General features: G+C 51.5%; 1 protein-coding gene across 1 annotated transcript in view; it reads right to left on the bottom strand.

Annotated features, from left to right (window-relative positions):
• Window positions 1-348: 348 nt before the first annotated feature.
• Window positions 349-15,614, bottom strand: part of PARD6G (par-6 family cell polarity regulator gamma) — a 54,769-nt gene continuing 39,503 nt past the window's right edge. The window contains exon 4 of the mRNA XM_038770731.1: window positions 349-1,433. Within this exon, the coding sequence (XP_038626659.1) occupies window positions 634-1,433 (800 nt within the window). The 3' untranslated portion in view covers window positions 349-633. The remainder of the gene's footprint in view (window positions 1,434-15,614) is intronic.

Raw genomic sequence — 15,614 nt, 5'->3', positions numbered from 1 at the left:
AAAAAAAAATGTCGGTTTCGCCCCGTCAGTGGAGTTGCTGAGAACCCACGGGGAAGCAGCCGCCGCTGACCCCCCGGGGGGCACGGGGAAGATGTCCGTGGGTCATCCCGGATTCATTCATTCAGTCGTATTTATTGAGCGCTTATTGTGTGCGGAGCACTGTACTAAGCGCTTGGAAAGTCCAAGTCGGCAACATCTAGAGACGGTCCCTACCCAACAGCGGGCTCACGGTCTAGAAGGGGGACAAAAGAAAACATATGGGACTTGAGACTGTGAGCCCGCTGTTGGGTAGGGACCGTCTATGTTGCCGACTTGGACTTCCCAAGGGCTTCGTCCGGTGCTCCGCACACAGGAAGCGCTCAATAAATACGATTGATTGATTGATTGATCGGGCGTGCCACCCGGGCCAGGCCGGTGGAGATGGGCAGGGCCGTAAATCGACAACCCCCCCGCCTCTTCCCTGACGGAGATGGGCTCAGAGGGGCGGGGGATGCGGAAGCCGGGCGCTGCTCCCGCGGCCCTCGGCGTTTCCGACGGTCCGAGGCGGGAGAGCCGTCCGCCCGCGGTGCCTCGGGAATCAGATGGGCGCCGAGAGGCGGGCCGGGGGTCCGTCGGTCCGTCCCGCCCGTCGGGCTAGAGCGTGATGACGGTGCCGTCCTCCTCCACCCCACCCTGCGGGGTGGCCAGGCCGTGGCGGGGGTCGGCCTTGAGCGAGCTGAGCAGCCGGTAGAGGCTGACGCCGCCCTCCGGGCCGGGGAAGGCGGGCGGCGGGCGGGGGCCGCGGGCCGGCGGGGGCCCCGGCACCCCCTCGATGACCAGGTCGGCCTCCTCGTCGCTCTCGGCGTCGTCGTCCGGGAGGAAGCCGTGGGGGACGTGGGCGGGCGGCGGGGGCAGGCTGTGCTGGCTGGCCGCGCTGTCCGTCGACTGGCCCGAGCTGCCCGACGCCCGGCTGCCGCGGATGACGTTGTTGCGCTGGTTGGCCGGCTTCACCGTGACGATGAGGTTGTGGCTGTTGGCGATCATCATGTCCGTCACCTGGTCCAGCGTCTTGCCGGCCACCTCGATGCCGTTGACCTCCAGGACCTCGTCGTTGACGGCCAGCAGGCCCGTGCTGTCGGCCAGCCCGCCGGGCACCATGCGCGAGATGAAGATGCCCGGGACCTTCTCCAGCCCGTGGGGGGACACCCGCACGCTGGCCCCGTCGCGGATGTAGAAGCCCAGCGGCTTCTGGCAGCCGTGCCGGAACAGCCGGACGCGCCGGTGGGTCTCGGGCAGGATGTCCACGTCGATGATGGACGACACCGGGCGGAAGTCCTGGGGCCGCCCGATGTCCAGGTGCGGCCGGCGGCGCGGGGGCTCGCTGCGCAGGGTCACCAGGGCCTTCTTCCTGCGACTCAGCGTGCCCGTCCCGAAGCTGCAGGAGTCCACCTCTTCTGAAACGAGCCGGGGCGGGGGGGACGCCGGGGGTTGCTTTTTATTTATAACGGCATTTATCGAGCGCTTACCATCGTCATCAATCGTATTCGCGGAGCGCTCGCTGTGTGCGGAGCACCGTGCTCATCCCTGGGGAGGTTACAGGGGCATCGGGTTGTCCCACGGCCTTCACTGTACAGACGAGGGAACCGGGGCTCAGAGAAGTGACTTGCCCAAGGTCACACGGCAGGTGTGCTTGGGAAGTACAATTCAGCCACAGAGAGAGACAATCCCTACTCAATAATAATAATGATGATGACGTTTATTAAGCGCTTACTATGTGCAGCCCTGGGGAGTTTACGAGGTTGGCCCACGCGGGGCTCACAGACTTCATCCCCGTTTTCCAGATGAGGGGACTGAGGCCCAGAGAAGTGAAGTGACCGGCCCGGAGTCACACAGCTGACAAGTGGCGGAGCCGGGATTTGAACCCATGACCTCTGACTCCACAGGCCCGGGCTCCTGCCACTGAGCCGTGCTGCTTCAGTTACCCGTTACTCAACAGCGGGCTCAGTCTGTCCATCCATCCCTCCATCCTGTATATATGTATATATGTTTACATATTTGTAAATATACAAATATATATACACCTGTATATATATATACAAACATATATATATACAAATATATATATACATATATATGTATATATACACAAATATATATTCACCTGTACACGTTTGTACATATTTATTACTCTATTTTACTTGTACATATTTACTATTCTATTTTATTTTGTTAATATGTCTTGTTTTGTTGGCTGTCTCCCCCTTCTAGACTGCGAGCCCGCTGTCGGGTAGGGACCGGCTCTAGATGTTGCCAACTTGGACTTCCCAAGCGCTTAGTACAGTGCTCTGCAACAGTAAGTGCTCAATAAATACGATTGAATGAATGAATGAACGAATACGACTGAATGAATGAATATATATATGTTTGTACATATTTGTTACTCTATTTTACTTGTACAGGTGTATTTATTTTATTTTGGTAATATGTTTTATTTTGTTGCCCGTCTCCCCCTTCTAGACTGTGAGCCCGCTGCTGGGAAGGGACCGTCTCTAGATGTTGCCAACTTGGACTTCCCAAGCGCTTAGTACAGCGCTCTGCACACAGTAAGCGCTCAATGAATGCGATTGAATGACTGAATGACTAATGGGAAAAACAGAACGTTTCCGCCATACCGACAGATGAGGAGACCCCGGGAATCCCCAGCGAATAATAATAGTAATAATTATTGGTATTGGTATTTATAATGGTAAAATAATGGTATTTTACCATGCCAATGGTAATGGTATGGTACCATTTATAATGGTAAAATAATAAATATTGGTATTTATTAAGCGCTTACTATGTGCAAAGCACTGTTCTAAGCGCTGGGGAGGTTACAAGGTGAACAGGTTGTCCCACGGGGGGCTCACAGTCTTCATCCCCATTTTACAGAGGAGGGAACTGGGGCCCAGAGAAGTGAAGTGACTCGCCCAGAGTCACCCAGCTGACAATTGGTGGAGCCGGGATTTGAACCCACGACCTCTGACTCCAAAGCCCGGGCTCTTTCCACTGAGCCGCGCTGCTTCTCGAAGTTAGTGATTCGGTGCCAAGCCCTGGCTGAGTGAGCGGGAGCCCCCGGACCCAGGGGGAGGTGGCAATCAATCAATCAATCAATCAATCAATCGTATTTATTGAGCGCTTACTGTGTGCAGAGCACTGTACTAAGCGCTTGGGAAGTCCAAGTTGGCAACATATAGAGACGGTCCCGACCCAACAGTGGGCTCACGGTCTACAAGGGCAGGAGTTCCTCCCCCGTTGGGGAGGGACAGGGACAGGGAGGAGACCCAGGGATGGTCGCCCGGCGTGGAGGTGGGGGCAGGAAAACCAGTCATTCATTCATTCGATCCTATTTACTGAGCGCTTCCTGTGTGCAGAGCACTGTACTAAGTGGCAGAGTCGGAAGGCCGCGGGTTCCGATCCCAACTCCGCCACTCCACCCGGGGCAGGTCACTTCATTCACCCTATGTTCACTCTACATGTTGCCAACTTGTACTTCCCAAGCGCTTAGGCCAGTGCTCTGCACGCAGTAAGCGCTCAATAAATACGATTGATTGATTGATTGATTCGTCTGTGCCTCAGTTACCTCAGCTGGAAAATGGGGACGGAGACTAAGAGCCCCGCGCAGGACAGGGACCGTGCCCAACCCAATTTAGCCGGATCCACGCTGGCACCTAGTGAGCGCCTAACACGCGCCGCAATTATAGCAGCGTGGCTCGGTGGAAAGAGCCCGGGCTTTGGAGTCAGAGGTCGTGGGTTCGAATCCCAGCCCCGCCACGTGCCTGCTGTGTGACTTTGGGCAAGTCACTTCACTTCTCTGGGCCTCAGTTCCCTCATCTGGAAAGTGGGGATGAAGACTGTGAGCCCCATGCGGGACAACCTGATCACCTTGTATCCCCCGGAGCGCTTAGAACAGTGCTTTGCACATAGTAAGCACTTAACAAATGCCATTATTATTATTATTATTGCTATCACTCTCAGCCCCCTCCGAATCCGTTGCGGATTCCCGTTTCTTCGGGGGCCTCCCGTCCCTTGATGTCCCCGGGCCCTGGTTCCAGATGTCCTCCTGGCTCCCGCCAGATCCCAACGGGAAAACAAGCCATCCATCAATCACGGGAAGGCAGGGGAGCGGAGTTACGGCTGGGAGGCCCGGTTTTCCTCAAATCCCACCCGTGCATCCTCACGGCCCCGCTTCCCAACCGCTTCCCAACCGGAGGGGAGGGAGTCCATTATTGCCTCCTCCTTCCGAGGGCAACCTCGGGCCCTCCTCGGCGCCCGCGAGCTTTAATTAGTCACCGGACAGAAACAGGCTAATTGCGGGCCGATAAAGTGGCTTAATGAGTCTGAACTTGCACGGCTTGGGCGGCGGAGGAGGAGGAGGAGGCCCGGCCTCTCCCCGTCGTCGCCTCCGTTTCCGGTCTCCGAAGTCCCCGGCGATGGCCCTTTGGGGCCTCCCGGATCTGTGAGGGGACTGGCCACCGGACAGAGGGTCGGCGGGCCATCAGGAGCTTAGAACAGTGCTTTGCATGTAGTGAGCGCTTAAATCTCCTCCTCCCTTCAAGGCCCTGCTGAGAGCTCACCTCCTCCAGGAGGCCTTCCCACACTGAGCCCCTTCCTTCCTCTCCCCGTCTCCTTCCCCCCATCTTACCTCCTTCCCTTCCCCACAGCACCTGTAGATGTGTTTGTACAGATTTATTACTCTATTTATTTATTTATTTTACTTGTCCATATCTATTCTATTTATTTTATTTTGTTAGTATGTTTGGTTTTGTTCTCCGTCTCCCCCTTTAAGACTGTGAGCCCGTTGTTGGGTAGGGACTGTCTCTATATGTTGCCAATTTGGACTTCCCAAGCGCTTAGTGCAGTGCTCTGCACATAGTAAGCGCTCAATAAATACGATTGATGATGATATGTCTGTACATATTTATTACTCTATTTATTTAACTTGTCCATATCTATTCTATTTATTTTATTTTGTTAGTATGTTTGGTTTTGTTCTCCGTCTCCCCCTTTTAGACTGTGAGCCCACTGTTGGGTAGGGACTGTCTCTATGTGTTGCCAATTTGTACTTCCCAAGCGCTTAGTCCAGTGCTCTGCACATAGTAAGCGCTCAATAAATACGATTGATGATGATGATGATGATATCTATTCTATTTATTTTATTTTGTTAGTATGTTTGGTTTTGTTCTCCGTCTCCCCCTTTTAGACTGTGAGCCCATTGTTTAGTAGGGACTGTCTCTATATGTTGCCAATTTGTGCTTCCCAAGCGTTTAGTCCAGTGCTCTGCACATAGTAAGCGCTCAGTAAATACGATTGATGATGATATGTTTGTACATATTTATTACTCTATTTATGTATTTTGTCCATATCTATTCTATTTATTTTATTTTGTTAGTATGTTTGGTTTTGTTCTCTGTCTCCCCCTTTTAGACTGTGAGTCCGCTGTTGGGTAGGGACTGTCTCTATACGTTGCCAATTTGTACTTCCCAAGCGCTTAGTCCAGTGCTCTGCACATAGTAAGTGCTCAATAAATACGATTGATGATGATGATGATATCTATTCTATTTATTTTATTTTGTTAGTATGTTTGGTTTTGTTCTCCGTCTCCTCCTTCTAGACTGTGAGCCCACTGTTGGGTAGGGACTGTCTCTATGTGTTGCCAATTTGTGCTTCCCAAGCGCTTAGTCCAGTGCTCTGCACATAGTAAGCGCTCAATAAATACGATTGATGATGATGATGATATCTATTCTATTTATTTTATTTTGTTAGTATGTTTGGTTTTGTTCTCCGTCTCCTCCTTCTAGACTGTGAGCCCACTGTTGGGTAGGGACTGTCTCTATGTGTTGCCAATTTGTGCTTCCCAAGCGCTTAGTCCAGTGCTCTGCACATAGTAAGCGCTCAATAAATACGATTGATGATGATGATATATTTGTACATATTTATTACTCTTTATTTATTTATTTTACTTGTCCATATCTATTCTATTTATTTTATTTTGTTAGTATGTTTGGTTCTGTTCTCCGTCTCCCCCTTCTAGACTGTGAGCCCGCTGTTGGGTAGGGACCCTCTCTATATGTTGCCAGTTTGGACTTCCCAAGCGCTTAGTCCAGTGCTCTGCACATAGTAAGCGCTCAATAAATACGATTGATGATGATGATCAGCGGGCGGGTTTGGAAGGGACGGGGCCGGTTGCGCCCAGCCTCACTCCAAACCCGTCCAACCTGTCTCCCGGGCATCGCCGCCGTCGCCGCCGCGTCTGCCCGGCTCGGGAACCTGTCCGGCTGGCACCCGCATCCCAGGCCGGGCTCTCCTCCTCCTCCTCCTCCTCCTCCTCTTCCTCCTCTTCCCACCCCTCAGGCCTCGCCACCGGGCTCTCCACCACCGCTGAGGCTCGGGCGGGGGATCTTCCAGCCCGTGAGCCCGCTGGTGGGTAGGGGCCGTCTCTAGAAGTTGCCAACTTGGACTTCCCAAGCTTATCATCATCATCAATCGTATTTATTGAGCGCTTACTGTGTGCAGAGCACTGGACTAGGCGCTTGGGAAGTCCAAGTTGGCAACCTAGAGAGACGGTCCCTACCCAACAGTGGGCCCACAGTCTAAAAGGGGGAGACGGAGAACAAAACCAAACATACTAACAAAATAAAATAAATAGAATAGATATGGACAAGTAAAATAAATAAATCATCATCATCATCATCATCATTAATCGTATTTATTGAGCGCTTACTATGTGCAGAGCTCTGGACTAAGCGCTTGGGAAGTCCAAGTTGGCAACCTATAGAGACGGTGCCTACCCAACGGCGGGCTCACAGGCTAAAAGGGGGAGATGGAGAACAAAACCAAACATACTAACAAAATAAAATATATAGAATAGATATGGACAAGTAAAATAAATAAATAGAGTAATCAATCAGTCAATCGTATTTATTGAGCGCTTACTGTGTGCAGAGCACTGGACTAAGCGCTTGGGAAGTCCAAGTTGGCAACCTAGAGAGACGGTCCCTACCCAACAGTGGGCTCACAGTCTAAAAGGCAGAGATGGAGAACAAAACCAAACATACTAACAAAATAAAATAAATAGAATAATTATGGACAAGTAAAATAAATAAATCATCATCATCATCATTAATCGTATTTATTGAGCACTTACTGTGTGCAGAGCACTGGACTAAGCGCTTGGGAAGTCCAAGTTGGCAACCTATAGAGACGGTCCCTACCCAACAGTGGGCTCACAGTCTAAAAGGGGGAGACGGAGAACAGAACCAAACATACTAACAAAATAAAATAAATAGAATAGATATGTACAAGTAAAATAAATAAACAGAGTAATAAATATGTACAAACATATCATCATCATCATCAATCGTATTTATTGAGCGCTTACTGTGTGCAGAGCACTGGACTAAGCGCTTGGGAAGTCCAAGTTGGCAACGTATAGAGACGGTCCCTACCCAACAGCGGGCTCACAGGCTAAAAGGGGGAGACGGAGAACAAAACCAAACATACTAACAAAATAGAATAGACATGGACAAGTAAAATAAATAAATCATAATCATCATCATCAGTTGTATTTATTGAGCGCTTACTGTGTGCAGAGCACTGGACTAAGCGCTTGGAAAGTCCAAGTTGGCAACATACAGAGACGGTCTCTACCCAACAGTGGGCTCACAGTCTAAAAGGGGGAGTTACTGTGCGTTTAGCGCACAGTAAGCGCTCAATAAATACGACTGAATGAATGATCCGGTGAGAGCCCAGCGTTGGGGAGGCGGCATGGCTTGGTGGAAAGAGCCCGGGCTTTGGAGTCAGAGGTCGTGGGTTCAAACCCCGGCTCCGCCAATCGTCAGCTGGGTGACTTCGGGCAAGTCACTTCTCCGGGCCTCGGTGACCTCATCTGTAAAATGGGGATCATCAATCGTATTTACTGAGCGCTTACTGTGTGCAGAGCACTGGACTAAGCGCTTGGGAAGTCCAAGTTGGCAACATATAGGGACGGTCCCGACCCAACAGTGGGCTCACAGTCTAAAAATGGGGATGAAGACTGGGAGCCCCACCGTGGGCCAACCTGATCACCTTGGAACCTCCCCAGCGCTTAGAACAGTGCTTTGCACATAGTAAGCGCTTCGTGGCTCAGTGGAAAGAGCCCGGGCTTTGGAGGCAGAGGTCGTGGGTTCAAATCCCAGCTCCGCCACTTGTCAGCTGTGTGACTTTGGGCCAGTCACTTCACTTCTCTGGGCCTCAGTTCCCTCATCTGTAAAATGGGGATTAAGACTGTGAGACAACCCGATCACCTTGTAACCTCCCCAGCGCTTAGAACAGTGCTTTGCACATGGTAAGCGCTTAACAAATGCCATCATTATTATTATTACTATTAATAAATGCCATCATCATTATTATTAGAAGGAGCAAGGCGTAGTGGATAGAGCACGGGTTCTAATCCCGGCTCTGCCACTTGTCTGCTGTGTGGCCTTGGGCAAGCCACTTCACTTCTCTGGACCTCAGTCACCTCATCTGTAAAATGGGGATGAAGACCGTGAGCCCCACGTGGGACAACCTGATCACCTTGTATCTACCCGGGCGCTTAGAACAGTGCTTTGCATATAGTAAGCGCTTAACAAATACCATCATTATTATTATTATTATTATCTCCTTGACTCACTCCCTTTATTCCTCCCCCTTCCCAGCCCCACAGCACTTACGAACGTCTCTGTAATTTAATTTATTTCTACTAATGTCTGTCTCCCCCTCTGGACCGTCAGCTCGTGGTGGGCAGGGAATGCGTCTGCTTTATTGTTATCAATCAATCAGTTGTATTTATCGAGTGCTTACTGTGTGCAGAGCACCGTACTAAGCGCTTGGGAAGTACAAGTTGGCCGTATTGCACTCTCCCAAGCGTTTAGTGCAGTGCTCTGCACACAAGAAGTGCTCAGTACGTACTGACTGAAGGGGAGAGCTGCCAGAGTGGCAGTGGTGGGGATGCCTTACGGTGGAGGGTCCGTCATGGAGAGGGACGTTCGTTCGGATAAGCCGCGTGACTCGGTGGAAACAGCTTTGGAGTCAGAGGTCACGGGTTCAAATCCCGGCTCGGCCCATTGTCAGCTGTGTGACTTTGGGCAAGTCACTTCACTTCCTTGGGCCTCAGTTCCCTCATCTGGAAGATGGGGATTGACCGTGAGCCCCCCGTGGGACAACCTGATCGCCTTGTAACCTCCCCAGCGCTTAGAACAGTGCTCTGCCCACAGTAAGCGCTTAATAAACGCCATTATTATTATTATAATCGCATTTATTGAGCGCTTACTGTGGGCAGAGCACTGTACTAAGCGCTTGGGACAGGTGACCGTGCTACCGAATGGGCAGGAACCTGCTTGGGTTGCCCATCCCCTGCCCCAAGGGGCCCAACCCACCGCAGAGGAGGCAATACCCAGAGATGTCTGCTAACTGCACGTGGCTCAGCGGAAAGAGCCCGGGCTTGGGAGTCAGAGGTCACGGGTTCAAATCCCGGCTCCGCCAATTATCAGCTGGGTGACTTTGGGCAAGTCGCTTAATTTCTCTGGGCCTCAGTTCCCTCATCTGGAAAACGGGGATTAAGACCGTGAGCCCCACGTGGGACAACCTGATGACCTTGTAACCTCCCCAGCGCTTAGAACAGTGCTCTGCACGTAGTAAGCGCTTAATAAATGCCATCATTATTATTATTATTGTTATTATTATTATTATTATTTCCTCGGCCTTTGTTTCCCAGAAGGGAAGGGGCAGTGGGGCATCAATGGCAAGTGAGGGGAGCAGAGTTACTTCCTGGGGGCCAGACCATAGTATGGAAATCTAAAACAGAGCCCTGAGGGACAGCCGGCTGTAACCCCCGGACCATCCCCGGCTCCCCCAATTGTGACTTTGGGCAAGTCACTTCACTTCTCTGGGCCTCAGTTACCTCATCTGTAAAATGGGAATTAAGACTGCGAGCCCCCTGTGGGACAACCTGATCCCCTTGTTACCTCCCCAGCGCTTAAAACAGTGCTTTGCACCTAGTAAGCGCTTAACAAATGCCATCATCATTATTATTATTATTTGGAGTCAGAGGCCGTGGGTTCAAATCCCGGCTCCGCCAACTGTCAGCTGGGTGACTTTGGGGGACCTGGAAAATGGGGATGAAGACTGTGAGCCCCCCGTGGGACAACCTGATCGCCTTGTAACCTCCCCAGCGCTTAGAACAGTGCTTTGCACAGAGTAAGCGCTTAACAAATGCCATCATTATTGGAGTCAGAGGCCGTGGGTTCAAATCCCGGCTCCGCCAACTGTCAGCTGGGTGACTTTGGGTATCTGGAAAATGGGGATTAAATGTGAGCCCCCCGTGGGACAACCTGATCACCTTGTAGCCTCCCCAGCGCTTAGAACAGTGCTTTGCACATAGTAAGCACTTAACAAATGCCATTATTATTATTATTATTATTATTAATTATTATTATTTGGAGTCAGAGGCTGTAGGTTCAAATCCCAGCTCCGCCAATTGTCAGCTGGGTGACTTTGGGGGATCTGTAAAATGGGGATGAAGACTGTGAGCCCCCCGTGGGACAACCTGATCGCCTTGTAGCCTCCCCAGCACTTAGAACAGTGCTTTGCACATAGTAAGAGCTTAACAAATGCCATTATTACTATTATTATTATTATTATTATTACTATTATTATTATTATTATTATTTGGAGTCAGAGGCCGTGGGTTCAAATCCCGGCTCCGCCAATTGTCAGCTGGGTGACTTTGGGTATCTGGAAAATGGGGATTAAATGTGAGCCCCCCGTGGGACAACCTGATCACCTTGTAGCCTCCCCAGCGCTTTGCACAGAGTAAGCGCTTAACAAATGCCGTCATTATTAGTATTATTTGGAGTCAGAGGCCGTGGGTTCAAATCCCCGCTCCGCCAATTGTCAGCTGGGTGACTTTGGGCAATTCACTTCTCTGGGCCTCAGCTACTTCATCTGTAAAATGGGGATTAAGACTGTGAGCCTCCCATGGGACAGCCTGATCGCCTTGTAACCTCCCCAGCGCTTAGAACAGTGCTTTGCACATAGTAAGCGCTTAACAAATGCCATCATTATTATTATTATTTGGAGTCAGAGGCCACGGGTTCAAATCCCGGCTCTGCCAACTGTCAGCTGGGTGACTTTGGGTATCTGTAAAATGAGGATTAAGACTGTGAGCCCCCCGTGGGACAACCTGATTGCCTTGTAACCTCCCCAGCGCTTAGAACAGTGCTTTGCACATAGTAAGTGCTTAACAAATGCCATTATTATTATTATTATTATCATTATTATTATTTGGAGTCAGAGGCCGCGGGTTCAAATCCTGGCTCCGCCAACTGTCAGCTGGGTGACTTTGGGTATCTGGAAAATGGGGATTAAATGTGAGCCCCCCGTGGGACAACCTGATCGCCTTGTAACCTCCCCAGCGCTTAGAACAGTGCTTTGCACATAGTAAGCGCTTAACAAATGCCATCATTATTGGAGTCAGAGGCCGTGGGTTCAAATCCCGGCTCTGCCAATTGTCAGCTGGGTGGCTTTGGGCATCTGGAAAATGGGGATTAAATGTGAGCCCCCCCGTGGGACAACCTGATCGCCCTGTAGCCTCCCCAGCGCTTAGAACAGCGCTTTGCACATAGTAAGCGCTTAGCAGACACCATTATCAGTCCCACCGCCACCCCGGGCCCAGCTGGGGGAACGGGTGAAGAGCACGCGCAAGGGCGCGGGCAGACGGGCAAGCATCGCCCCTCCGCCCCCGTCTCGCCCGGGAGCTCTGCGGCAGGACAAGCCCGAGCAGGAGTCTCTGCTGGAGAGACGGGGAGGCGGGAGCCATCGAGGCAGAGGTTGCCGCCCCCGTGCCCGTTGGGAGGACGGCGGGGACCAAGGGCACGGGGCGGGACGGGCGCTTTCAGATCACCTGTACTTCCCAAGCGCTTAGTACAGTGCTCTGCACGCAGTAATCAATCAATCAATCGTATTTATTGAGCGCTTACTATGTGCAGAGCACTGTACTAAGCGCTTGGGAAGTACAAATTGGCATCACATAGAGACAGTCCCTACCCAACAGTGGGCTCACAGTCTAAAAGACTGTAAGTGCTCAATAAATACGATTGATTTCATCTCCTCCTCCTCCATAATAATAATAATGATGGCATTTATTAAGCGCTGTTTTAAGCGCTGGGGAGGTTACAAGGGGATCAGGTTGCCCCACGGGGGGCTCACAGTCTCAATCCCCATTTTACAGATGAGGGAACTGAGGCCCGGAGAAGTGAAGTGACTCGCCCGAAGTCACTTAACTCCATCCAACCCAGGCCCGGTAAGATGGCGGCCTGAGGTCGCTGAGGCCCAGAGAAGCCAAGCGACTGGCCCCAAGTCACCCAGCTGACAGTTGGCGGAGCCGGGGTTTGAACCCGGGACTTCTGCCTCCAAAGCCCGGGCTCTTTCCACTGAGCCGGATCATTCATTCAGTCGTATTTATTGAGCACTTACTGTGTGCTAAACGCACAGTAACTCCCCCTTTTAGACTGTGAGCCCACCGTTGGGTAGGGACCGTCTCTCTATGTTGCCAACTTGGACTTCCCAAGCGCTTAGTCCAGTGCTCTGCGCACAGCAGGCGCTCAATAAAGACGATTGATTGATTGATTCTGCAGAGAAGTGAAGTGACTGGCCCAAGGTCACACCGCAGACATGTGGCGGAGCCGGGATTCAAACTCACGTCCTCCAACTCCCAGGCCCGGGTTCTACCCACTAGGACACACTCACCACTCACATAGGTTGCCAACTTGGGCTTCCCAAGCGCTCAGTACAGTGCTCTGCACACAGTAAGCGCTCAATAAATACGACTGAATGAACACACACACACACAGACGCATGCACACAAACAGCACACAGAGGGGGAGACCTACACAGTAGGCACACAACACACAGCTAGGCAGAGGCCCTTAAACTCGTACGCCTTCACTCAATCGTATTTATTGAGCGCTTCCTGTGTGCAGAGCACTGTACTAAGCGCTTGGGAAGTGCAAGTTGGCAACCTATAGAGACGGTCCCTACCCAACAGTGGGCTCACAGTCTCACACTCACACAGTTTGCTCTGAGTCGGGGAGACAGGTGTACACACAAAGACGCACACACACATTTATTTTATTGTGTTAATATGTTTTGTTTTGTCGTCTGCCTCCCCCTTCTAGACTGCGAGTTGGGTCGGGGCCGTCTCTAGATGTTGCCAACTTGGACTTCCCAAGCGCTTAGTACAGTGCTCGGCACGCGGTAAGCGCTCAATAAATACGACTGAATGGACTGAATGAACAGACAGGGATGCAAGGGTTGCCTCTGAGTCAGTAGGAATGTCACCAGTAAGGTTGCTCCCTCCGACGTCCAAACACATTCCTTCGAAACCGGCCGGGCCCGGTGCCGGGTGCGAGGGAGGCTCGGGACCCACCCAGGTCGTCGGGGCCTTGGGCCCGGGGGACAATTTTTGTGCCCTCCGAAATCGCGTTAGCGAAGCAGCGCGGCTCGGTGGGAAGTCGGTGGTCATGGGTTCAAATCCTGGCCCCGCCAACTGTCGGCTGGGTGACTTAACTTGTACTTCCCAAGCGCTTAGTACAGTGCTGTGCACACAGTAAGCGCTCAATAAATACGATTGATGATTCAAGGCCCTGCTGAGAGCTCACCTCCTCCAGGAGGCCTTCCCAGACTGAGCCCCTTCCTTCCTCTCCCCCTCGTCCCCCTCTCCATCCCCCCCATCTTACCTCCTTCCCTTCCCCACAGCACCTGTAGATATGGATATATGTTTGTACATATTTATTACTCTATTTATTTTACTTGTCCATATCTATTCTATTTATTTTTATTTTGTTAGTATGTTTGGTTTTGTTCTCTGTCTCCCCCTTTTAGACTGTGAGCCCACTGTTGGGTAGGGACTGTCTCTATATGTTGCCAATTTGTACTTCCCAAGCGCTTAGTCCAGTGCTCTGCACATAGTAAGCGCTCAAATACGATAGATGAGATGATGATGTCTCCCCCTTTTAGACTGTGAGCCCACTGTTGGGTCGGGACTGTCTCTATATGTTGCCAATTTGGACTTCCCAAGCGCTTAGTACAGTGCTCTGCACATAGTAAGCGCTCAATCAATACGATTGATGATGATGATGAAAATGGGGGTTAAAACTGTGAGCCCCCCCCCCCCGCCACCGTGGGACAACCTGATCCCCTTGTAACCTCCCCAGCGCTTTGCACGTAGTAAGCGCTTAACAAATACCATCACTATTATCATCTACTGAGCGCTTAGGGTGCAGACCTCTGTACTAAGCGGTTGGGAGGGTCCAGTTTCCTGCCCGCAAGGAGCTTACAATCCGGCCATCCTCCTCAGCCGCTTTAATTACGGGCCTGACCCGGAGACCTGCGCGTGTGTACACGTGTGTACACGTGTGTACACGTGTGCATGTGGGGGCGGAGTGGGGAGTCGCACTGGGGCAGACAGGCCTCGTTTCCACCCGTCATCAATCAGAGGTCACCAAGACCGTGAGCCCGCTGTTGGGTCGGGACCGTCTCTCTGCGTTGCCGACTTGGACTTCCCAAGCGCTTAGTACAGTGCTCTGCACACAGTAAGCGCTCAATAAATACGGTTGATTGATTGGCCTCCGTGGGTGGCCCTTCTCAAGCCTGAATCACCGGGCCGGGAAGTTCTTCCGGAGGTTCGACCTCATTCTCTCCCGCTCCACCTCCAATCTGTTTGATTCCCAGCGGAAAAGGCGGCCAAATGGTCGGCGGCTCCCGAGGCACGGGCGCCCTTCGCCACGACCCAACCGGCCAATTCCAGTCAGTCGTACTTACTGAACGCTTCCCGGATGCAGAGCACTGTACTAAGCGCTGGGGAGAGTACAGTTCAACAATAAACAAATTCCCTGCCCGCCACGAGTTTGCTATTTTACCAGTGGCCCCGGCACTTTGGAATTTATAGAATAATAATGATGATGATGGTATTTGTTAAGCGCTTACTATGTGCCAAGCACTGTTTTTTTTTTTTGATGGCATTTATTAAGCGCTTACTATGTGCAGAGCGCTGTTCTAAGCACTGGGGGGGGGGGGGATACATGGTGATCAAATTGTCCCACGTGGGGCTCACTGTCTTAATCCCCATTTGACAGATGAGGTAACTGAGGCTCGGGGAAGTTAAGTGACCTGCCCAAGGTCACCCAGCAGACATGTGGCAGAGTGGGGATTCGAACCCATGACCTCTGACTCCAAAGCCCGGGCTCTTTCCACTGAGCCACGCTGCTTCCCCACTGTTCTAAGCGCTGGGGTAGATACCAGTTAATCAGGATGTCCCACGTGGGGCTCGCAGTCTTAATCAATCAATCAATCAATCGTATTTATTGAGCGCTTCCTGTGTGCAGAGCACTGTCCTAAGCGCTTGGGAAGTCCAAGTTGGCACCATAGAGAGACGGTCCCTACCCAACAGTGGGCTCACAGTCTAAAAGGGGGGTCTAAAAGGGGACCCCTTAATGAATGAATAATGAATGCCATTATTATTATTATTATTATGGAGAGCTCTGTACCAAGCGCTGCAGGTGGGATTCCTGCCCATA

Source organism: Tachyglossus aculeatus, chromosome X2 (assembly GCF_015852505.1).
Source record: "Tachyglossus aculeatus isolate mTacAcu1 chromosome X2, mTacAcu1.pri, whole genome shotgun sequence".
NCBI lineage: Eukaryota > Metazoa > Chordata > Mammalia > Monotremata > Tachyglossidae > Tachyglossus > Tachyglossus aculeatus.
This window is presented reverse-complemented; position numbering and strand designations above follow the sequence as displayed.